The sequence below is a fragment of the Equus caballus genome, chromosome 21 (genome assembly GCF_041296265.1).
Source record: "Equus caballus isolate H_3958 breed thoroughbred chromosome 21, TB-T2T, whole genome shotgun sequence".
Classification (NCBI taxonomy): domain Eukaryota; kingdom Metazoa; phylum Chordata; class Mammalia; order Perissodactyla; family Equidae; genus Equus; species Equus caballus.
Genome location: NC_091704.1, coordinates 72,613,094 through 72,637,867, shown reverse-complemented (window position 1 = coordinate 72,637,867; position 24,774 = coordinate 72,613,094). Strand labels below are relative to the sequence as shown.

General features: G+C 53.7%; 1 protein-coding gene across 2 annotated transcripts in view; it reads left to right on the top strand.

The window, feature by feature from the left end:
• Nucleotides 1–9,743: 9,743 nt before the first annotated feature.
• AHRR (aryl hydrocarbon receptor repressor) overlaps nt 9,744–24,774 on the top strand; it is an 82,453-nt gene continuing 67,422 nt past the window's right edge. Inside the window, exons 1-2 of one of the 2 annotated variants that reach the window (XM_014734950.3) lie at nt 9,744–9,901; nt 18,717–18,789. In XM_014734950.3, the coding sequence (XP_014590436.1) occupies nt 18,728–18,789 (62 nt within the window). In that variant the 5' untranslated portion in view covers nt 9,744–9,901; nt 18,717–18,727. The remainder of the gene's footprint in view (nt 9,902–18,716; nt 18,790–24,774) is intronic. The other variant, XM_023625908.2, reaches the window with a different exon arrangement.

Genomic DNA, 24,774 nt, shown 5'->3' with positions numbered 1-24,774 from the left:
AGCTCGTAAACCCCACACCCTCACCCCCAAGCCACCCAGTAACCTCTGCTGCCTTCCTGTCCCTTGTCTGCACCCATGGCTGCTAAAAGTGCCTCTGGAAGATGCTGCTCTTTCTCCCTCGACCGCAGGCCTGCAAAGATCCCAAGCTCAGAGTGAAGGCAGGAGACATGGTTACCCAGCCAGTCTCACTGTGCTCTTTGCCCCTTTGCACAAGGGAGCCCCCGTCCTCCACATGCTGGCTTTCCCAGTCCATGTACCTCACCCCACCTACCCTGCATCTGTAGCCCCTTGATTCCTGGATTCATCCTGGATCCCCTGGAGGCTGGAGCCCTCTCGAGCTGATCTCAGAGCAATGGCAGCTCATGGCCTTGGTGAGGCACCTGGTCCCAAGTACAGAAGGGGTGCTTAGTCTCTGTGGATTGTTCAGTGCCTGACAGCAAACACTAGAAGGCCTATTCTTTCACACTGTATCAGCCGCAGTGAGGAATTGTGTAAATGTGTGGTTAGCTCTGCATTGCCTGGTTCAGGAAAGTAAAGAAAAGGTGAAACGCAGAAATTCTCAAAGAAAAGGTCAGATTTGGGATGAGTTGAGCTCTTCCTTCATTAGCAGGTAGGGTTGTTGGGTGAAAACAGTGGGCTTCTCAGCACTTCACAGGGTTATGGAAGACGGACACGTGGACATGTGACACAGATATTCTCAAGCCTGTGGTATACACACACTCAGGTACTCTCAGGCCCGTGGTAGACACACACTCAGGCCTGTGGCGCAGGTACTCTCAGGCCCGTGGTAGACACACACTCAGGCCTGTGGCGCAGGTACTCTCAGGCCCGTGGTAGACACACACTCAGGCCTGTGGCGCAGGTACTCTCTCAGGCCCGTGGTAGAGACACACTCAGGTCTGTGGCGCAGGTACTCTAAGGCCCGTGGTATACACACTCAGGCCTGTGGCACAGGTACTCTAAGGCCCATGGTATACACACTCAGGCCTGTGGTATACACACACACAGGCCTGTGGCACAGGTGCTCTCAGACCCGTGGTAGACACACACTCAGGTCTGTAGCGCAGGTACTCTCAGGCCCGTGGTAGAGACACACTCAGGCCTGTGGCGCAGGTGCTCTCAGACCTGTGGTATACACACACTCAGGCCTGTGGCACAGGTACTCTCAGGCCCGTGGTATACACACTCAGGCCTGTGGCACAGGTACTCTCAGGCCCGTGGTATACACACTCAGGCCTGTGGCGCAGGTACTCTCAGGCCCGTGGTATACACACACTCAGGCCTGTGGCACAGGTACTCTCAGACCCGTGGTATACACGCACTCAGGCCTGTGGCGCAGGTACTCTCAGACCCGTGGTATACACACACTCAGGCCTGTGGCGCAGGTACTCTCAGACCCGTGGTATACACACACTCAGGCCTGTGGCGCAGGTACTCTCAGACCTGTGGTATACACACACTCAGGCCTGTGGCGCAGGTACTCTCAGGCCCGTGGTACAGATACTCTCAGGTTGTGGCGCAGACATACTCAGGTCTGTGTTATGGATACACTCAGGCGTGTGGCGCAGATACTCTCAGGCATGTGGTACAGGCACTCTAGTATGTGGCATAGAGCCTCTCATGTGGAGTCAGGGGTTTCGACCAGTGGAGGCACATTGAGGAGTGGGTGGCTTGGGAGACAGTGATGAGGGCAGGGGATTGGGCAGCCACTCAGGGCTCTGATGGGAGGGGGATGGGCCACACTCTCTGGAAGGTGGCAGGTGGGCTTGGGTAGCTTGGGGATCCTGCTGGGGAGGCCTGGCTACCAGAGCCAGGAGCAAGCCTTCCCCAGCCCAGCCCAGCCCAGCTGCCCAGGCAGGGTCTGCAAGAAGGTACGGACACCTTCTCTTGGTTGCCCTGGCGCCCCTCCTAGCTGCCGTTTTGTGGTCTTAGCAGAAAACATGGAGGCCTGTGCTGAGAGCCAACTGCAGCCCCTAGAGCAGTCAGTTGGCCACACGAGGGCAGTGTGGTCGCACCTTAGAGGAGTCCTGACCCCAAGGACATGCCAGTATGGAATTTACAGGAGCAGCAGAGAAACTGGAGAGAGGGGGGCTTCACGTTGTGACCAGCACAGTGCCCTAGGAAGTCGCTGGGGAAACACACACTTGGGCAGCTTTTCGCTCATCACGTTGTTCCACGCTAAAGCTGTACCCTGGGCCTCTTAGAGTTAGGTTTGTGGGATGCAGCAGACAAAGCACCCACTGCCTGGTCCCTTGTCCCCAGTCCCTCATCCTCCCTCCCCCCCACCCCATCTCCCATCCCTCATCCCCATCTCTCCTCCCCATCCCTCATCCCTTGTCCCTCCTTCCCTTGTCCTCCATCCGTCACCCCCTGTCCCTTGTCCCCTGGTCACCTGCTCTCACGCACTTCCTCTCTTGCCATTTGAGCAGTCTGTTGATGACCCAGCTCCTAATTTGACGTATGGGAAAAAGAAGAACCTGTTCAAAACACCCAGAGTTCTCGCCCAGCTTCAAACCTTGAGGTCTTCCCAAAGAGGAAAATAATCCCACAATAATCAGCACAGTTTGACCTGTTGACACAACCCTGGTCACTGCTGAAGTCAACTTAGCCAGCTGGGGGAATCACCTGTCCCAGTCTAAGTGAGCCTGGTCAATGAGCAGAGCAGGTGGGTCTGGGGCCAGAGAAGTGGGGAGTGGGCACCGCTGGGCACAGGGAGATGGTGGTTGTTACTCCTCCCTGGGGAGGGGTGGGGCTTCAGGCAGAGTTGCTCTCTCCTTGCTGCTGTGGAGTCCCTGCCGGGTCCCCCTGTCACATGCATTCCTCTGACTGAGGCCCCCCACGTGCAGGGGCTGCCCTGCTGCCCTAGAAGGTGGGGACTGGAGGGGCTGGGCAGTGTGTGCCCTCCTCACACCTGACACCACCCAATGGATGTGGGCCCAGGGCCAGCTCGAAGTTCACTGCACTTCTCCATAATATTTAAGTGTAGACTGTGCATCCTCCTGGGTACACGAGAGTGTGAGTGTGCATGTGAGCAAGTGGATATGATGATTTGATCCGTGTCTGACCCTCTCTAGACTAGAGGCTCTGGAAGCTGGCCCATGTCTGCCTCCTACATACCTGGTAGATAAATGGGTAAAGATGGGGATCCTTACATGTTCTGTGTGTGTGCATGTGCATATGTATGTTAAAATATATGTAACATAAAATTTAACCCATTTTAAGTGTACAGTATAGTGGCATTCAGCACATTCACACTGTTGTGCAAACATCACCACCATCCATCTCCAGAACTTTTTTGTCTTCCCAAACTGAAACTCTGTCCTCATTAAACAATGACTCCCCATCCACCTCGCCCAACCCCTGGCACCTGCCATTCCATTTTCTGTCTCTGTGAGTTTGACTCCTTTAGGGACCTCATGTGAGTGGAATCACACAGGATGCCTTTTTGTGACTGGCTTATTTCACTAAGTATAATGTCCTCAAGGTCCAGCCAGCTTGTGGCATGTGTTAAAATTTCCTTTTTTAAGGCTAATATTCCACTGTGTGGATGGACCACGTTTTGCTCATCCACTCATCTATCAGTGGACATTTGGTTTGTTTCTATCTTTTGGCTCTTGTGAATAATGCTGCTGTGAACACTGGTGTACAACTCTCTCTTCAAGTTCCTCCTTTCAGTTCTTTTGGTTACATACCCAGAAGTGGTGGATCATGTAGTGATTCTGTAATTTCTTGAGGAACTGCCATACTGTTTTCCACAGCAGCTGCACCATTTCATATCCCCACCAGCAGTGCACAAAGGTTCCAATTTCTCCACATTCTCACCAACACTTGTTATTTTTTGATAACAGCCATCCTAATGGATGTGAGGTGGTATCTCATGCTGGTTTTGATTTTTATTTCCCTAATGATTAATGATGCTGAGCATCGTTTCATGTGCTTATTGGCCATTTGTATGTCTTTGGGGAAATGTCTATTCAAGTCCCTTGCCCATTTTTAATCCCTTATCAGATATATGATTTGCAATATTTTCTCCCATTCTGTGACAGGTTGCCTTTTCACTCTATTGATAGTGTCCTTTGATGCACAAAAGTTTTAAATTTTGACGTAGTCTAATTTATCTAGTTTTTTCTTTTGTTGCCTGTGCTTTTGGTGTCACATGTAAGAAATCATTGCCCAATCCAAGCTTGTGAAGCTTTTCTTCTATGTTTTCTTCTAAGAGTTTTATCTCTTATTTTAGATATTTGATCCATTTTGAGGTGATTTTTGCACATGCTGTTGGGTAAGGTTCCAGCTCCGTTTTTTTGCGTGTGGATGTCCATTTTTCCAGCACCATTTGTTGGAAAGACTGTCCTTTCCCCCTTTGAATGGTCTTGGTACCCTTGTCAAAAATCACTGACTATATATGTGAGGGTTTATTTCTGGGCTCTCTATTCTGTTCCATTGGTGTACACCTCCCTGGTTTATAGATAACCAAATGGAGACCCAGAAGGGGCCCATGATTTCGCCAAGGTCATGTGATAAGCAGTGGTTAGGCTGGGGTGTGGACAGAGGGCACCCTGACCCTTCCCTGTTCATGCAGGGAGGTGGGGAGCACAGAGGGCAGATCCGACCTGTCCACTCTTCCCACCATATGATGCTCTAGGCCAACTGGGCTGGCCTCACTTAGTTTTAAATAGGTTCACTAGCTGCCAGCAATTCAGGGAGGTTTTAAGAAGGCAAAGTTCCTCTTGAAACAATGCAAAGAATCAGAGAGGGAAACACAGCTTTCAGCCTCTGGTGACACAGGAGGCACCTGCCCCCAAGCCCCGGGAGGACAAGTTCCAGGGAGAAGCCGCCGCTTCCCAAGAAGGCTCAGGCCTTCGTAGCTCAGGCCACGTAGCAACGAAGCGGGGAGGGGAGGGCCTGAGGGCTTCCTGCAGGGCGAGCCCTCCACCCCCAGCCAGGAGATCAGAGAGACCACCAAGAATGTGCCTGCGGATACCCACCACTCGACAAGCCTAGCACTCAGCTGCCCGCCCAGGGCAGCGCCTCAGTCCTGGAGGGGGCGCAGCCATCGACCTGACGTTTGTGGAAGAGGCTAGGAAGGAGCATCTTAGAACCCCTACAGTCTACAGCCAGGATCTCAGAGAGGGCCAAAGATACTGCATCCATTAAAGAGGAACCCATTCCTTTTGGAAGGGTGCACCAGTGCCCGGCTCTGTGGATGGACAAGGCTGCACTGAGGGCCCTGGGGCCGGGGGACAAGGAGGAGACGCTAACCCTCCTGAGAGGAGCCAGGCCCACGGGAGACTAGGGAGCAGGAGGCGGGACGAGACCTCAGATGTGTGGAGAGAAAGTTGTTTCCACCTTGAATTCTGTCCTTGGTCAAGCCAGCCCTCAGCTGTACCAGTAGGCAAAGTTTTCAAGAAATTTTCCTCTGACATTCCTTTAACTGGGAAGCTCCTGGAGGATGTGCTCCAGCAAAACTGAGTGAGGAAGCCCAGAGGAAGGCCTGGGATTCAGGAAACAAGGAAGCAATGTGACAGGCCAAGGAAACGGGCGAGTGGGCAGTGCCTGGAGGGAGCTGGCCCTGTGGGACGTTGGGGGAGCCCTGCGGAAGGCTTCTGCTGCAAAGCTGCCAAAGGGTGTGGAGGACAACAGAAGGTTCAAAGAAAACCAAGGCAATGAGTCATTGTTCAGTTGGGCCTGGGGGTGTACAGAAAGGAAATAAATTATGGTAAATAAAACAGGAAATAACTGTAGTAAATTGCCCCTCCTCCCTGCTCCCTCCATCCTCTCCTTTCTGCCCCACAATGGGCAGTTTTCACCTATGGGGTTGTAATGGTACAAAGTGGATGCAAGTTCCTGCACTGCCCCCTCAATAAACCCAAGTGTCAGGTGGTGAGGGGCGTAGCATGGCCTTTGCTAGAAGGGGATGTTTAAGCTGAAGGAACCAAGGACAAGCAAGGATATGTGGGGAAGAGCATGCCAGACAGAGGGAACAGCATCTGAGAACCCTGGGGGGCGCTGCTGTTCCAGGATCACACTGAGGCCAGGGCAGATGGGGCAATGGCAGAGCCCTCTTCACTAGGTGGGCTCCCTGCGAGTGCTGACCCCACAGGCACCCCCAAGGAAGCGCACAGCCCCAGGGCCAGCCACGTCCCTGGAAGGAGGGCGCTATCCCTCCCCGAAGGCGGCCAGCTGCTGGCTCCCACCACTCGCCTCCGAGATGCACTGGCAGGTAGAGGTTGGGGTCTGCATGGGCCTGGGGGCCACCACTCCCTGAGGCTATTTCACCGCCTCGTCCTCTACACCCATTTGCCAGTTGAGGCCACAACGTCTTTTCAGGAACGGTCCCTGAATCACATTTTATTGATTCAAATGTCCCTGGGCCAGCGAAGGCCCTGGTTCACGTTCTGCTTTGCCCCCTTCCCAGACACCTTGTGGCTTTCATGCAGTCCTGGACCCTGGCCTCACCGGGGCCTCCCAGGATGGACATCTGTCTACTGGGTGGCCCCTGCCTCTTCCTGGGGCCTCTCCTGGGGCTAAGAGTCTGGGGAGGCCCCTGGAGCCCCAGCTGCTGAGCCCTCCATCTGTAGGCGGGGACCCTGGGCCCCTCATGGACACTTGTGCATCCCCCGGGGCCCCAGGCCTGCACCTCCCTCCAGCAGGCCAGGTGCTGCCAGGTGCCCCAAGCTGAGCTGACAGAATGCCAGTGACCAATGGAAGTGTGTCCGGGGAGCAGAAGACCTGCCTGACGGTCCACACCCTGCACGAGGTGCAAGAAGCCTCGACGCAGTGGAGGCTGGATGGGCGGGGACTCGAGGGATGGCTCGGTGACAACGCAGGGAGCCACCCACGGGCTTTCTGCAAAATGCTCCTGATCCCTCTCTAGCCTCCAGGAAAAGTGAGGTGGGAGAGAGAACAGACGTGGACAAGGGCTGCCAAGGAGAAACACAGACGAGACGCTGACTCGGAGCATCACGGCTGTCCCCCACCGGGACCCAGTGGCGTGGCCCCTGCGCTGGACACTGCCTGGCCCCAGGGGGGCAGCACACCCCCATCTGCCTCTGAGGATCGCTCTGGCTGCTCCCCGGCCAGCCTGTGTCTGGGGGAGGGAGGGTGTGGAGGAGGACGCTGAACAGCTAGTGGGGCAGGAGGGGGGACAGGAGCAGCCTGCAAGAAGGGCTCTCCCTTCCAGTTCTTGGGGGCTCTTTGGGAGGGGTGTGGTGCTGACACTGGCCTTGAGCCCTTCCTGCAGAGCCGTCCTTTGAGTAGAGGCACCATGGCTCCCATAGCTGTCACATCACTGAGCTGGCAGGGCGTCCACATTTGGGACACACCTGGGGACACAGATGTGGGCTCGAGGGCCAGGTGGCACCTCAGGGGCTCTCTCTCCCTAGCTCTCATCCCTGCTGGGTGCCAGCCACCCTCCCACCCTGGGAGGACAAATGACCCAGGAAAGAGGAATTTGTCCCCAGCTGATCGGAAGTTCAGGTGGGAATGGGAGGACTCAGCCACAGGGAGCCTGTTTGCAGCCGGGGGTCCTGACTAGAGGGCAGAGAATGGAGGCGTCTACTAGAAGGTTCTGAGGAGAAGGCCTCCTGGGTCAGGGCCCCCTGCACTGCAGGACAGAAAGGAAACACTGCGGTTGGGGGTGCCCAGAGGCTCCCACAGAGGGGGCTCGCCTGATGCCTGGGACTCCACGGGTGGTGCCCTCCTGGGAAGGGTCGTCTTATTTCTGTTCAGTTCCACTGACTGCCCAAGGCTCTGCAGAGATGGCAGGCTTTGGGGACAAGCACAGGGGACAGCCGAGGTGGGGGGCCTGGCCCATAGAAGGCAGTCTGAGGGGAGGGGACACTGGTTTTCTCCTGCACCTGGGGCTGCACAGCCCACCTGCCCTCATCCCGCCCCAGGAGGTGGCAGCAATGAAGCGTCTCGCTCCAGAGTCCCCTGGTGGGACTGGGTGGGTGGACATGACTGGTGCCTGGACAGCGAGGCTAGAAGGGGGTTCCCTGAGGTATGGGGATGCCGTCTTCCAATGCAGGGGAAGTGCCAGGTCTCATTACAAAGCTCCAAATCCGGGGCACCCAGCCAGATGTCCCCCCACAGGCCTGGACTTGGAAAGCCAGACCCACCTCACATCTGCCACTCCAAGCGGTGCCCCCCAACATCGCACACATACTTATTTTCTTTAACAAAAAAAGGTACAAAAGCACTACATGCTTGCACAAATGTTAAAAAGTAAAAAGAAGAAATTAAAGTTCACCTGTAACCTCAGTTATTCACCCAAACTTTTTCTGTGCATAATACACTTTACAAAAATTGGATCAAGATGCAACTACTGATTTTAACTCCTTAAGTAATACGGAAATATAGCCGCACCTTGTTCCATGTCAAAAAGTAATAAAAACCGTGTACTCAGCTCACGTTTTTGAGCCCTGCTCTGCCCCAGGCTCCTGTGCTTCCTTGGCTAGAGGCGACCGAACAGGCCTGGTGAGTTTACCTGTAGAACACGGGAGCAAAGAAGTAGCTGCTGTAATTTCAGGGGGAACGTGCACTATTCAAACAGCAGCGCGAGGAGACGGACAGCGCGGGCCTTGCATTCGGGGAGGCCGGTCTCTGAGACGCGGGAACCGGGCTGCGCGCGAGCATCTGCGGAAGAGCGTTTCCCAGGTCCTGAGGCGCGCGCTGGCTCGGAGCGTCGGTGAGGCCGGGAAGGAGGTTGGGGACTTCGGGGGAGACGGGATTTTGCGCAGAGCTTGGTCGGGGGCCAGAGTGACCCCCTTGGCTGCGACTGTTGGGGCGGGAGCTGACGCCCGAGCCCCGCGGACCTGGCTGCGGGGCGCGCGGCCGGCGGGTTCGTGTGAGGACGGCGGCGGGTGTTGAGGTGCCGGCCGGGGACTGGACATGGGGGACCAGCTGAAGACGGCGGCCGGAGCGGGCTGGGGTCTCCGGGGTCCCTCAGACACGGGGTGGAGACCTGAGAATCTGAGGCAAGCTTCACGGGGAGTCCCGGGGGCTCCGGCTGGACATGCTGTCCGAGCCTCGTGAAGATACCAGGGGTTCAAGCCAGGACGTGTCCGCCGGGACGGAGGAGGGGTGGAGGCCGGGACGGTCCGGGTGGAGCAGAGGAGGAGGAGGGGGCAGCCGAGGGTCAGAAGGGCCCCCCCGCCGGAGCCCAGGCAGGAGAGGGGTGGGCCGTGCGCTTGGCCGCCTCGCGGGGTCCGGGTGCTCACCGCGCGCTCCCGCCGGTGGGGCCCTGACACGTCTGGCATGAGACGTCGCACGAAGAGCCCTGCCATTCCTGGGAAGTTCAGGGTCAAAAGGATTTTATTACTATTTTATAGTCTGTAAAACCCTTTAGTCCTCTTGATTTTCGTAACAGCCCCACTGGAGTAGGCGGGGCGCGACACGCTGCTCCCGGTACCCGTTAGGATCAGGAGCGCCGGAACCCCGCGGCTAGGAAGTCTGGGCCCCGCACCTCTGCGCCGCGGGCAGGTGCGCGCTCGGCCTCCGCGGGCGCAGGCGGGAGGGGGCGCGGGACTGGGGGCGAAGAATAGGAGGTCTGGGGCTCCCAACGGGAGCTGGGGGCCTCGAACAGCGCAGGGCACCCCGGAGGGGACAGACACTCGGAGACCACGCGGACGCGCGGGGCACAGGGCGCGACCCCACCAGAGCGCACAGGGACGCGGGAGGACCACAGGCTGGGGCGGGGATGCGCGCGCGCGCCCCCTGCCGCCTCCCGCGCGCCGTCGCCTCCGGGGCGGGGCGGGCTCGCGTGCCGGGGTGGGGCCGTCCTTCCGCGGCAGCGGCCGCCGCCTGGTCCCCGAGATGCGAGCCCCGGCAGCCGCGCCGCCACCGCTCCCGGCCCGGGCGGGCTCCCCTCGCGGGCGCGCCTGAGCCTCCCGCCCCCGGCCAGGTAAGTGCCCTGGGGTCGGAAGGAGACCCTCGTGCGGAGTTTCCCCCCCACACCCCCTCCCTCTCCTCCACTTTTCCCCACTCCGTTCCCCCACCCCACACTTCCTCCTCCCATCCCCTCTCCTCCCACCCCATCCTCAGGTCGCCAGGCCCTGGGGGCCGACCCCCGGCTTCTCACAAAAAATAAAAACGGGACTCAACTTTTGAGGGGAGCCGTCCACCCCCACTGCTGCTGGTCACTCAGTTTCCCGCCAGGAGCGGAGACTCCCCCCACGCAGTGAGTCGGAACTCCTGCCTGGGACCCCCGCGCTGGACCAGTCGGGCTAATTGCCCTTTGCTCTTGGCCCCGTTGTCTCAGGAGTGTTTTGGGCAGATGCTGGCGGGGGCTTGGAACCGGCGCCCCGCGCCCCACAAAGGCAGCTGGTGGGGGATGCCCAGAGTGGGGGCCCAGGGCTGGGGTGGCTCAGCTCCGGCCCTCCTTCCGGGCAGGGAGCACCAGGCTTGGTTCTCACACTTGGGAAGGCGGAAAGGCCCGGGTTCCAGGAATTCACTCAGTTTCAGTTAGTGGCACCAAGAAAGATTTTTTTCCCTAAAGTCATATTTTGAGTGGCCGAAAATCCCAGATTGTGGATACTTTGTGAGTGGCACAGACCCTCAGGGACCTGCCCACCCTGGTGTTGCTGCTGTGACCCCCATTGGGTCCACTGGGGCAGGTGATCCCCCAGGGTCGGAGGTCAGAGGCCTTGGGCAGCTCTGCCCTTGGGGTCCCTCCTCCTGCTTCCTGCTTGGTTTGAGGGGCTGGGGCTGGAGGCAGCTGCCCCCCTTGGAAGCGTCCAGCTGTGGCTGGCGGAGTGTCGTCATGGGGAATGGCCGCATGACTCACCCACAGCTTCTGTGTGACCAGCCACAGGCTCTGGTCCTCCAGGGGCTCGGCACAGAAGGGGTGCATGAGTACGTGCCCTGGGCCATCTGTCCCCAAGCTCTGAGGACTTGACCGTTGTGTAACTGGTCTTCTCCCGGCCTGGTGGACAGCCCAACCCACCGAGGACACTCGGCAGGCGGCCTCTTCTCAGCCTGGGCTGCCTCCCCACCGACGTCCGCCATTAGGGCCTCGTGCTGGCTTCTGTGGGCTCCGGGGTGGGAGCCCTGTGGCGGTGGGGGAGACTGTGCAGTGATGTGCGGGCGTCCCCACCCGTGGGCAGGCGAGTGGCCGGCGGGTGGTGCCAGCCCTGAGGTGGGGGCTGTGCCGTCTCTGTGGCCCTCCCTCTGGCAGTTGGGGGCTGGCAGTGCCCCGTTTATGGAGGAGCACTTCCAGCCATAACTGGCCGAGTTTGGACTCAGACCTTGTAGAAAGAGGGCTGGGGGCACCGCTGCCTGTGAGGACGTCTTATTTTCTTTTTTGCTTGTCTTTATCGGCTAAAATGGACAGATTCCTCTGAGAAACTCACAGTCAACTCAGAGCTTGGCGGGGACGTGAGGCCCGCAAACAGCCCTGAGGGGCCCAGCTCACACCAAGTGTCCCCTGTGCTCCCAGGCCCCCGGCTTGCGCCCACCCCAGCAGCGCCTGTGGCTGCAGGAGGGACCTGGCCCGGCCTGCGCGGCTGCAAGGAGCCCAGTGGGGAGGGCTCCTGCCCCCTGGCCTGCATCTGAGGCAGAGGAGGAAGCTCCCACCTCATCCTGCCTCAGAGGGCGTTTCTGTGGGGAGTTAGGTCCCATCCCAGTGAGGCTTCATCTTTTTGGGGAGAATGCAGGAGTATTTAGTAAAATGTGGCTGCCGACTGTGGTCGTGCCGCCTGTGTTTAGGATTCCCAGGGCAGAAACCTCGGCACAGGCTGGACCCCAGACCGGGGCTGTTCAGCGGGGACGGTGGCTGGGGGACAATGGCGGCTCCTTCGATTCCTTCCACACCCCCCAGCAGGGGGTACCTGGAAATGATGTGTCTGCTCTTGGTGCTTTTTGCCATAACTTGCATTTTTAGGGCTATTCTGAATGCTGAGCTGGAGACAGGGAGGGAGGACTTGGCCTGTGGTGCACAAGGCTGGGAGGGGCAGGCGTGAGCCCGGGGCCTGCCTCAGCGCCTGCCTGGAGAAGGGGTTTGGATAAAGGAGAGTGAGGGGTCCGCTGGCGCCTTCTTCATCGTCCCTGCAGTGCTCCCCCCACCATCTCTGCTCTAAGGCTCGGGGCTGGTTTGGGGAATGGTGGTTTGGGGATGGGTCTCCTGGGGCTGGTACAGGTCAGCTGTCCCCTTCACCTTTGACCTTGAGGAGTGGCCAAGTAGGCTGCTAAGTGCTGGCCCTCTCCGGGTGTGGGAACATCCCCAGCCTGTTCTCTGTTCTCCCACAGGCTGGGTGCAGCTCAGGACTCTCCTGTTGAGTTGAAAGTCCTTGCGCTTCAGATGGGGTGGCCTTGCACTCTGGCCTCCAGCCACTGAGGACTGGCCTCCCGGAGAAGTGCAGGCGTGGTGGCTGTGGCACAGGGTGAGGCCAGGGAAGCTGGTCCCTTCTAGAGCATCCCACCACTCGTTGCTGCTCCAGCCTGTGGCCATGGGACACCATCCCTGCTCACACACCCCCGCCCCCCATTCTCCAGACCCTCCTTTTCTCTCTCGCATCGTCTCCATCAGCTCCGAGTCCCTGCAGCCACCCCCGTTCTCTGCTCCCTCTGTGCAGAGCTCCTGAGGTGTTTCTAGACTCACTGCACCCGTTTCCTGCCTGCCGTTGCTTCTTTCTCACCACTCCAGAAGTCTTATTTTTATTTATATATAGATATGTGTTCTATGTTTTTTATTGAGATAAAATTCACATAACATAAAATTAACCACTTAAACATGTACAATTCAGTGGCATTTATTTAGTATATTGCCAAATACCAATACAATACAAATACCACCTCTATCTAATTCCAAAACCTTTTCTTCACTCCAAACAGAAACTCCATACCCATTAGCAGTCACTCCCCATTCCTTCCTCTCCTAGCGCCTGGCAACCACTCATCCAGCCTCTATCTCTATGGATTTGCTGGTTCTGACGTTTCATAGAAACGGAATTGAAATGTACCTTTTGAGTTTGTCTTCTTTCACGTAGTGCAATGTTTTCAAAGTTCATCCAAGTTGTAGTGTGTGTCAGAACTTCATTCCTTTTGATGGCTGAGTAATATTCCACGGTGTGGATTTACCACATTTTGTTTATCCGTTCACCAGTTGATGGGCATTGGGTTGCTTACACTTCTTGGCTATTGTGAATAATGATGCCATGAGCATTTGTGTGCCGGATTTTGTTTGAATGTATGTTCTTTTGAGCATATACCTGGGACTGGTACTGCCGGGTCACATGATAATTCTCTTTAGCTTTGTGAGGAACTGCCAAACTGTTTCCACAGCAGCTGCACCATTTTGCACCCCCACCAGCCAAGCACAAGGGTCTTGGTTTCTCCACATGCCACCAACACGTGTTATTTTCCATTTTTTTATTTCAGCCATCCTAGTGGGTGTGAAGTGGCATCTCAGTGTGGATTTGATTTGCATTTCCCTACTGCCTAATGATGCTGAGCATCTTTTCACGTGTGTGTTGACCATTTGTGTATTTTCTTTGGAGAAATGTCGATTCCAGTCCTTTGCCCATTTTCAGTTGGGTTGTTTGTCTTTTTGTTGCTGAGTTCTTTGCATAGTCTGGATATTGACCCTCATCAGATATATGATTTGCAAATATTTTATCCCATTCTGTGGGTTGTCTTCTCACTTTCTTGATAGTGTCCTTTGAAGCACAAGTTTTTAATTTTGATGAAGTGCATTTCATCTATTTTTTCTTTTTTTTACTTGTGCTTTCAGTGTCATATCTGAAAATCCATCACCAAATTTGAGGCCATGAAGATGTAGCTTTATGTTCTCTTCTGGAGTTTTATAGTGTTAGCACTTATGTTTAGGTCTTTAGCTAACCTTGGTTAATTTTTCATATGGTGTGAGGTAGGGGTCCAGCTTCGTTCTTGGGCATGTGGATGTCCCGTTGTCTCAGCACCATTTGCTGGAGAGACTGTTCTTTCCCCACTGAGTGGCCTTGGCACCTTTGGCCATAGCATATCTATTCTTATGCCATGTTTTCTCTCTTTTTAATGCTTTTAAAAAAAAACTTTTTATTATGGAAATTTTCTAATTGTTTACCAAGTGGAGGGAATTTTATAATGAGCCCAATTTATACATCAACTAGCACAGATGGACAGCTGTCAGTATTGGCTGACCCATTTTCCTTTAAATCCCACTATGTCACTGCTATATCATTTAGACCCACTCTGCTCCCCAGATTCTTTAGAAGCGAATCCCTCAAATGGTATTTCCTTCATGTGTGTTTTAGTGTGTCTCTCTAAAATATGTGGACTTTAAAAAATCAGCTTTTTATATTTCTAACTTCTTTAATACCAAGTATTAAGTGCTACAGTGGGGGTACTCTGAAGGCTCTGAAGGGTACTCCAGGCCCAAAGAGCACACTTGGCAGTGGGATCCCCCAGAGCTGGCATTCGGGCCTCATGGAGGAGGTCCCGCCCTGAAGGAGGGGACGCTCACTGGATCCCCAGCCTCTGATGGTGGTGAGCAGGAACAGAGAAGTCCAGGCCCGGGACCAGAAGCCCCTTTCTCCTTTGAGCACGACCCCTCTGGCACCCTCCCCTGGCCGGTGTCTTGTGCTGACTTGAAGAAGAAAGGCTGGAAGGGCAGGGAAGGGTGAGGGTGGAGCCTCGAGGCAGTTCGTGGACCTGGCACAGCGTCCCAGCCCCTGAGGCCCTCCTGGATGGTGAGAGGTGCTTCCGTCCCCCCTCCTGGCCTTCGAGCTGCGGCTGCCATGCCCTTGAGGGCTGCGTGTGTCATTGTTCTTCGGGTCAGTTCTCTTCTGAAGACATGTAAGTGGTGGGGGCAGACCTTGCCTTTTTACCGCTCAGTCACGGTTTCCTGTGCTTTGTGGCCCATGTCCCCACCTGGTCTCGCTTTCCTTTGGCCTGAAGACAGCCTTCACGTTTCTCACGGTGGGTGTGCTGGAAGGGCCTCTTCCAGCTCTGGTGTGTCAGAAAAGCCTTTCCTTCCCTCCGCTCCTGAAAGGGGTTTCCCAGGGTGTGCAGTCCTGGGTCAGGGTTTCCTCCCAGCCCTGCAGGGACGCGCTCCCGGGCCGTGTTGCCCGCCCCTCCCTTACCTCCCTGTGCCCTGCCCTCTTTCCTCTGGCAGCTTTCGAGGTTGTTAGTTTATTGCTGGTTATGAGCGGTCCGGTGAAGCTGTGCCCTGGTGTGATTTTCTTCATGTTTCTTGTGCTCGGCTCCATTGGCCTTCTTGAATCTGTAGGTTTACAATTTTCATTACGTTTGGACAAATTTCTGCTGTTGTTTCTTAAATTATTTTCTGTCACCTCCTATACCCTCCTATTCTTTAGGGCCCCAGGTGCACACATATTAGACCTCTTGAAATACCTAAGTATTTCATTTTATTTTGGTGCTGTTGTACGTGGTACTGGTTTTTAAAGTTCTGTATTCCAATTGTTTGTTGCTAGTCTATAGAAACACAGTTGACTTTTGCATACTGTCCTTTTGCCCTGTGCCCTGTGAACTCAATTATTAATTATAAGAGGTTGTCTTAGTAAAGTCTTTGGAATTTTCTATATGTACAGTCGTGGTGTCTCTGAACAGAGAGAGTGCTGTTTCTTCTTTCCTCGCTTTCTGACATTGCTTTCCTCACCTCTTGCCCTGACTGGTACACAAAGGTGATGATTAATGGGGTGTGACCTCAGGGGACAGTTGAGTCTCTCACAAGTGGGTGTGATGTTTGCTGTAGGTTTTTTTGTAGTTGCCCTTTCTCAGGTTAAGTTGCCTTCTATTTCTGGTTTGAGGAGAGTTCTTTTGTTATTATGAATGGATCTGGATTTTGTCAAATGCTTTTTTGCATGTATTGAGATGATCATATGTATTTTTTCTTTAGCTTATTAATATAGTGAATTACAAAAGATCAATTTTTGGACGTTGAAGCAGCCTTGAATTCCTTCGATAAACCCCACTTGTTTTGAGGGACCGTCCTTTATAGATTGCTCGGTTCCATTCATTAATATCTAATTGAGGATTTTTGTGTTTATGTTCACGAGGGATCTTGGTCTGTAGTTTTCTCTTTTTGAAAGGTCTTTGGTTTTGGTATCGGGGTAATGCTGAACTTATAAATGAGTTAGCAGTTTTCAATTTTATTTTCAATTTTCTGCCAGAGGTTGCAGAGAATTAGTATATTTCTTCCTTAAATTGGTAGAATTTACCAATGAAACCATCTGGGGCTGGGTTTTTGTTGCTGTTGCTGAGATAGATATAGGACTAAACAGTTTATCTATTTTTTCTTGAATGAGTTTTGCTAGTTTGTGTCTTTGAAGGAATTGGTCCATTCCATCTAAATTGTCGACTTTGTAGGGATGGTGTCTGTCCCAGTCTCCCTGGGCTGCTGTAACGATATGCCACAGACGAGGCGGCTTAAACAACAGAACTTACTTCTGGCAGCCCCGGCGGCCGAGGAGGTGAGCTCAGGGTGCCGCTGTTCCGGTTTCTGGAGGGAGCTCTCTTCTTGTCTGCCAATGGCCACCTTCACGTGGTGAAGACAGAGCTGTGGTGTCTCCTCCTCTTCTTATCAGATCAGGGCTCCACCTTTATGACCTCACTTGACTTTAATTACCTCCTTAAAGACCCGTCTCCACTGAAGTCAGATGGGGCATTAGGGCTTCAGCGTATGGATTTGGGGGCACACAATAAGATTGTAGCAGTTTTCTCTTATTTTCCTTCTAATGTCTGTGGGATCGGTAGTGATGCCCCTTGTTTCATTCCTGGTATTGGCAATTTGTGTCTTCTCTATTTCTTGATGAGTCTGGCGAGAGGTTTACCAATTTTGTTGATCTTTTCAAAGAACCAACGTTCAGTTCCTTTGATTTCTCTCTATTTTTCTATTTTGTTTCATCAATTTTTTTCTCTTCATTATTTCCATCTTTCTGCTTATTTGGATTTATTTTCTCTTCTTCTTCTAGTTGCTTAAAGTGGAAGCTTAGATTACATACTTGAGACCTTTTATGTTTTTCTAATATAAGCATTTAATGCTATGTTTCCATCAAAGTACTGCTGAGGTGTACCCCACAAAGTTTGATATGTTGTGTTTTCATTTTCATTCAGGTCAAAATACTTTTAAATGTCTTTGAGACTTTCTCTCTGACTCATGATTATTTAGAAGTGGGTTCCTTTCCAAATATTTGGGAATTTTCCATTTTTCTTTCTACTTTAATTCCATTATTGTCAGAGAACATACTTTGTGTGATTTCTACTCTTTTAAATCTGTTATGGATGTCTTAAGTCCCAGATTACGGTCTATCTCGATGACTGTTCCATGTACAAAGAGTGCACTCTGCTGTGATTGGGCGGAGTGTTCTGGAAGCTTCACTTAATTCAAGTCTGTGTTGGTGGATATTCCATATCCTGTCTGATTTTCTGTTACTTGCTCTATTGATTACTGAGAGAGGAAGGTTGGACTCTCCAATGAGTTCTCATTTCAGTTTTATTAGATTTTGCTTCACATATTTTGAAGCTCTGTTGTTAGGTGCATACACATTTAGCGTTGCTGTGCCTCCTTGGGAAATTGGCCCTTTTGTCATTGTATGACATCCCTCTAGTCCCTGGTAATGTCCCTTTTTCTGATGTCCTCTTGATCTGATGCTCACTTTGCTACTCTGGCTTCCGTTGATTAGTGTTCACATGGCGTGTCTTTCCATTCACTTACTTTACTTCCTTCTGTCTTTGTATTCCAAGTGTCTTTCTTGTATTAGAGCAGGTCTGTGACACATTTCTGCTGTTCTCACAGCACTTTCTGGGAATTGTGCTTGAGTCCACTGCCTCTCCCGGGGCGCACGCTTGAGGCTGGTTGAGAGCTTCTAACGTCCTCTCCAGGTCTGCTGGTGGGAGCCTGGCATTGAGGGTCCCCTGCACACTGGTCTGCAGGATGTCTGTGAGGGCTCAGACGTCCTCGCTGCATGGAACAATCAAGATTTTGATGCCCTCCTGAGGTGGTGGGCAAGCTGACCAGCCTCGGGGCATAGATACTGGACTGCTCCTCAGGGACCTCCACTCGGACGCAGGTGCATGTGCCCAGCATGGCTAGCCAGCAGGTGTGGTCGGCTGGGCTCAGTGTGGCTGTGAGTTAGTGGCCAAAGTGGAAGCCCAGCATCGTGGGGTTGAGTAAGAGATTTCACATAGTAAAGAGGGAGGCTGTTGGCCCAGAAGTACGGGGCCATTGAGGGGAGGGACAGGAAGAGGAAGACGGCCTGCCATGAACACCCCAGAGAGCAGACGCACACAGCCCCGAGCGCCTGCTCAGGGCCGTAGAGCAGTAGGCTGCTCCTCGCGCCTCAGGCTGTGTGTCCTGCTCACAGACACCCTGCAGGATGGCTTCTATTTTCTGATGGCAGGCCTGGGATATTTATGGACGGTAAACTTTCCGAGACAGGCGCAGGAGCGCAGGGCTGTTTCTCTCTTGGGGACATGGGTCCTCAGGCCAGGCTGGGGGACCATGATGCTGCCCCTTGAAGGGGAGATATCACGGCTTGGGGTGCACGTCCTCGTGGGTTCTCCCGCATCTTCCTGCCGAGGGAAGGCAGGCCTCGTGCTCCAGGTGCCTCAGGTCATCCTGCAGTGGAGGAGCGCAGCGTGTGGACGCCTCCGTGTGGCACAGTGGACCTCAGCTGACGCTGCTGCCTTCGGTAGTTTGGGGAGTTGTACAGGCACTGGGGTCTCTTCAGCGTGACCAACTAGATGTTCCTTTTCTTTTCTAGGGCCAAAGACGATGATTCCGCCAGGGGAGTGCATGTACGCTGGAAGGAAAAGAAGGAAGCCCATTCAGAAACAGTAAAGTGTCATGTCTTCTGTTTTTGCTGATTATTACTGATGAAGGGGGAAGGTGTTTGCATCTTCTTTGAAGACAGTGGACTTAGGAACAAAGCGAGCGAGGGAGAGGTTTTGGTGGAGCCTTCCTGAAGTGTGGAGGGATGTGCGGACGCAGTGGGCATAGCCTGGTGGGCAGCAGGCGTGGCCTGGCGGGTAGTGGGAGTGACCTGTGTCCCTTCAGCCGCGGACCCTGCCACCTCTGCCTTTCCTCGGCGGGTCATGGATGATGGCAGAGCCTGCTTTGGGCTGCTCTCCCAACTCTGATAGGAAGGCGACGTTAGGACCCAGTGACGACACGGAAGGCTGAGACAGTTGCCCCGATCCCCTCTTGGCCCTGGTGAGGCACCTGGAGCTCCCTTGTGAGCATCACCACAAGTGGAATGACACTCTGCGGGCCCATCAGCCCCGCCTAGAGATTTAGTTAGAGTGGGGAGGGGAGCCCACAGCCCCAGCCCCCGCTAGCCCTGGGACACAACACCACTGCTCAGGGTCCCTCTACCTGCCCGCGGCCCGCCGACTGGAGCTCGGGGCTGCCGAGGTGTGAGGTGTGTGGTGGTGGCTGGAATAACGGGCTGGACTTCAGAGCCGCCCTGCTGGGAGGTCAGAGGAGAGGGGCATCTCAGAGGCCCACAGGCTGCCTGTGGCTCCTCGAGCAGGACCCACAGGGTGTCCACTGTTGGCTGGGCCTGTGTGTGTAACACAGCTGTATGTGAGTGTGTGTTAGCTCTGAGTGGGTGTGAGTATGGGTGTGTGTGAGGCTGTGCGTGTGTGTGGGTGCACACCTGCAGCAGTGTCTGTGTGTGGGTCTGTGTTTCTGTGACCCAGGCTGCCCTCCAGGCCTCCAGTGGCTGCAGGATTCTGTGAGAGGTTCCCAGCGACGTGGGCACCACCAGCCCTGCGGATAGGCAGCAAAGGCTCGCGAGGTGGGACTCTGAACAGTGGACTTGTCGGTTGTGTGGCCGCCGGAGCACTGCAGGGCTTGTGCTGGAGTGTGGTGCTGGGAGCACAGGGCGCAGGTGGTCTGCTGGGGAACAGTGGGGCTGGGGGACAGAGCTCCGTGCACCCGGGAGGAGGCAGAGGGATCCAGGACAAGGCGGTTGGAAGGTATGTCTTGAGGGTGTGGGAGGGACAGAGACTCACTGTGGTGAACACAGTTGTCACACTGAATAAGGAAAGACAACACCTCGAGACGTGGCCGCACATACTTTGTTCTGTGTGGAGAGTGGCCTAGGGGCAGAGGAGTTAAGTGTGCTGCTCTTATGATGTTTTGCTCCAATGACAGGGTCTGAGATGAGGAGGCATTTACTGTAAGTAATAAATTTATTGATTGGTGTTTTGAAGAGGCGGTTGCTCTCTGATTCAGAACTCAGAGAGAAATCTCCGTCCCAGCCCGGCTCCTCCCACCAAGCTCCCTGCATCTCTGTTGACATTTTCTCATGAATCCCTCCTAGGTAGTTTATGCACAAACCAGCAGACATGGATGTACAGCACATGAGCTTTCTCCCTTTAGAACCAAGTGCATACTGTTGTGCACCTTGCAGATGGTTCTGTGTCAGTGTACCTTTATAGCTGCCAGTGCACACGAATGTATCACGACTTGTTTTTGCCAGCCTTCATGGCACCTGGTAGACTGTCTCACAGACATCGCCATGGTAGGTAGCCTGTGCACCGTTTTGCACACGTGCTCATTGTTTGGGAGGCAGTCTGCCATGTCGCCACACATCCTGTGGCACTTGTGCTGGCTCCAAGAATGCGAGGCCCTGACCGCTGGTACCTGGGCCGCATCTCAGGGCTGTTTGGAGTAAGCAGCCTTGAGGGTGAGGGAGCGACTGCCTGGGCAGAGCATCTTGTGTACTGTGCATTGGGGGTTCCCCAAGGTTAGGATTCTTTGGCCACGACACACACCCCTGAGCGTGCAGCACCTGCCTGGCTCCTTCTGTATCACCCTCATGGGCCTTGGGACGTGGGTATATGACACCGACATGCTGAGGCTCACACCGCCTGCCAGGCCGGGAGGAATAGGTCCTTTGTCTCTGGCCCAGGAGACTGGTGCCCTCTGCCAGCATCCATGACACAGTGGCAGGTTGTTGGCTTGTGAGTGGGTAAGTCAAGCCCTGCCGCAACACACATGTACATCCCAGCAGTGGGATTGCTCAGCCCGAGGGGTGGGCGTTGGTGATTTTGATAGGTGTCGCCAAGCTGCCCAGCATTGGAGGTGTGCTCCTCGGTGCTTGAGGGTGCCCTGGACCTCTGCTCTGGGCTCACGGTGTGTTTCAGACTGGTGGTTTAATTCCCTCTGATCATAAGCTAGGTCTGTGAGCTGCTCAGGTTTCCTTTTCTGTGAACTGTGTTGATAACGTTCGCTCATTTTCTAATGGATTCTTCATCTTTCATGCTTCCTGATCTGTGGGAGCTTGTGTGCAGGGAGGATGATGCTTCAGTGTTGTCAACATTTTCCCCAGTTTTGATTTTCCTTATTGTGTTTCTTGCCATGCAGAAAAATTTAATTTTTATGAAGTTGAATTCATTAATCTTTTCCTTTGTGGCCAATTAATTTTACATCACTATTAGAAAGATCTTCCCTGATTCAAGTTTACGAGAAAATTTTCCTGATATTTCTTCTAAACTTTTATGGATTCCTTAAAAATATATGTATATTACTATATTAGTATGAGTATAAATTTAAAACTTTTGGGCACTAGGAACTTTTCCTGGTGTGAGATGTGGGATCTGACTCTATCCCCTGTGGCGGCTGGTTGTTCCTCACACTTTTGTTGAATGATCGGTTTTTCTCACTGATTTGAAATGGCGTTGGGCATGTGAGGCTCGAGATCCGAGGGGCAGTGGGATACCATGGGATCCCGTGCAGTTGATAGATGTCTGCAGACTCAGACTCACGCCAGCACGTCCATTCCGCTGCTCGGATGTGGACGCTGTGAGGTGCGGTGTGGGAGAGTGGCCGTGCCGGCTTGTCCAAGCACAGTGTATGTGTGTCGGTAAGGCTGCGTGTCGACCTGCTTGGGGAGCTGCAGGGTGTGTGCTGCGTGCAGAGCTCCTCTCTCGGGATGTGTTCTAGTGAAACTGGAGGCCAAGTGATTTTGGTTTGCTGTTTGAGAGCAGGGCACCCGGACTCCGGCTGCGCTGGCTGCTCTGTGCCCACGTTCCAGTTGTGGTTCTGCCTCCTCGCCACCGAGAGGGCAGCGGGGCTGTGGTGCAGCCCCGTCCCCTGGGGGTGGGTCTTCTTTCTTGCATCTTCTCTCCTGGAAGGGTGGTGACAAAGGTCATGGAGTGTGGGGTGTACAGGAGGCGAATTCGTCTGGACTCACGAGCACCTGGCTCCTGGGTGGAACCTGCTCCTGAGGGCCCCTGGGGGCCGGTGTGGATGCTGGATTGCGGGGTGCTGCCCAGAGCCTTCGTCTCAGCTGGGCCCTTGCAAGGCTCTTCCTTGCTCTCTCCCAGCCCCCAAATTGGGTGGGTGCGGTGCAGTTCTGAGCTCAGCGGCCTGTCTGAAGCCCTCTGAGGTGTGCAAGCCGAGGGCTTCCCTCTTCTTCTGCATTTTTCCTCTTTACTGGGCTATAACTGCACATATTTAAAGAGCACATCTGTTGGTTCTGAGATATGTGAACACCTGTGAAACCATCACTGAAATCAAGGTCACAGACACTCCCGTCACACCCAGATGCCCTTGTTGTCTCTCCTTTACCACGTCCCAGGCAGCCTCTGCTGTGTGTCTGTCCTGTGGACTGGTCCGCATTTCCCGGAATTTTCTGTAAACAGAACTGTTCACCGTTTCTGGGCTGCTTTCACTTTCGTAATGACTTTGAGGTTCATCCACGGTTTGTGTGCATCAGGAGTGTTCCTGTTCATTGTTGAGAAGTGCTCCAGCGTATGGATGCTCCACGTCCGTTTATTTGTCTGCGCATGGACAGCTGGGGTGTTCCCAGGTTGGGGCTATTTTGAGTAAAGCTGCTGTGAACGTCTGTGCACGAGCGTTGTGTGGACGTGTTTTGTTTCTCTTGGTGAACACCTAGGAGTGGAACGGCTGAGCCATGTGGTAGGTGGGCGTTTGCGTGTTAGGGCCCCCCAGAGTGTTCTCCAGAGCAGTTGTGCCGTCTCCCATCCCTGGCAGCAGGCAGAGGCTTCCCGCTCCTCCACCTCCTCCCCCGGACTTTGGGTGGCCAGTCTTCTTGGGTTGGCCATCCCGGTGGGTTATGGTGGTTCTCATCAGGGTTTTAATCTGTGTTTCCGTAGTGACTAGTGGTATTGAGTATCTTTCATGTGCTTATTTGCCATCTGTATATCTTCTCTGGTGAAGTGTCTGTTTAAATAATTTGCCTATCTTCTTACTGGGTTGTTTGTCTTCTTATTGAATTGTACAATGTCTTTACATATTCTGGATACAAGCTCTTGTTGTAAATATTTGTTTCCAATCTGTGGCTTCCCTTTTCATTTTGTTCATGGTGACTTTCAAAAGACATTTAAAAAATGTTGATGAAGATCAATTTATCAGTTTTATTTTTTATGATTTTTTGTGTGTTCTAAGAGTCCTGGGAGTACCCCAGGGTCTCACAGATTTCCTCATGTACTTCCTTGTAAGGTTTCTTAGTAGGGTTTAGATTTAGGTTTGTGATGTATTTTGAGTTAATTTTGGGGTATTGTGTGAGGTGAGGGTTGATGTTCGCCTGTTTTCATGGATGCCCTGTTGATTAGCACCATTTATTGAAAACTTTCCTTTCCCTGTTGAATTGCCTCAGTATCTTTGTCAAATGATTGACCAAAAATATGAGGGTCTCTTTCTGGACTCTCTCCTCTGTTGATCTGTATCTCTTTTCTCCAGTACCAAACCGTCTTGAATATTGCAGCTTAAGAGAAGGCTGAAAATCCACAGGACAAGTCCTCTCACTTTGTTCTTCTCTAGTTGGCTATTCAGTCCTTTGCCTTTCCTCATAAATTTTAGAATCAGTTTGTTAGGTTCTGTAAAAAGTCTTGCTGGAATTTTAATTGAGATTACATTGAATCAATAAGTCAGTCTAGGGGAGCATTGCCAATTTGACAATATTGAGTCTTCCAATCTATGAACATGGTATGTCTTTCCATTTGTTTAAGTCTTTTAAAATATTTCTGGGCAGAATTGTATAGTTTCAGTCGAGGTGTCTGGGGTTTTGTTAGATTTATTTGCGGTATTTCATATTTTGGGGCCCAGGCTTCCTTTGTGGCTCTCCTTCCCTCTGAGCCACCCGGGCCCCTCCTGCCCTGTGTGTGTGCTAACAGTGCTGACTCTGCCCTGGGGAAGTGGAGCCTGCTTCACGTGCCCCTGGCTTCAGCTCCAGGCCTACTCCGCGGGGTGTTTGCCCTCCACGTGGTCTCTCGACCCTCGTCCCTCTCGCCCTCCTGGGCGTGGGGTGGGGTGGTTCCTGCTCTGGCCCGTGGGCTGGGGAGTGAGGAGTGTGGCAGTGGAGCTGCATCAGGGGGCCGCCAGGCATTCTGAGACAGTTGAAGGAATAGAATGATGTTTGCCAAGCTCTTCCAACACCCGTTTCTTTGGCAGACGAGTGTCCCTCCCCCAGATGCCCATGGGGGTCGGGTGGGGGACAGTCATGGCTCAGCTCGTTCTCAGGCACAGCCTGTCTGGGGAGGCAGGTGGGCAGCCCCTCCCCCAACTCACACAAGTGAGTTCTGAGCCATCCTGCCTGACTCCCAGTGTCTCTCCCCTCCCCTGACGCCCCTCACCTGCCCTTGGTCAGCCTGTTTTCTGGGGAGGCTGTGGGTGTCTTTCACTGACAGGGTGGCCCTCTCCTTTGGCCAGCAGGTGCAAGTCCACTCTGGAGTCAGTTTATCCCCAGGAATCCTGCCTATTTAAATTTTGGCTAATGGTGTGAGTAATATTGGGGTAGGTTCCTCATTAAGAAAACAAACTAGCAGAAACTGAAAAGATAACCACAGAAT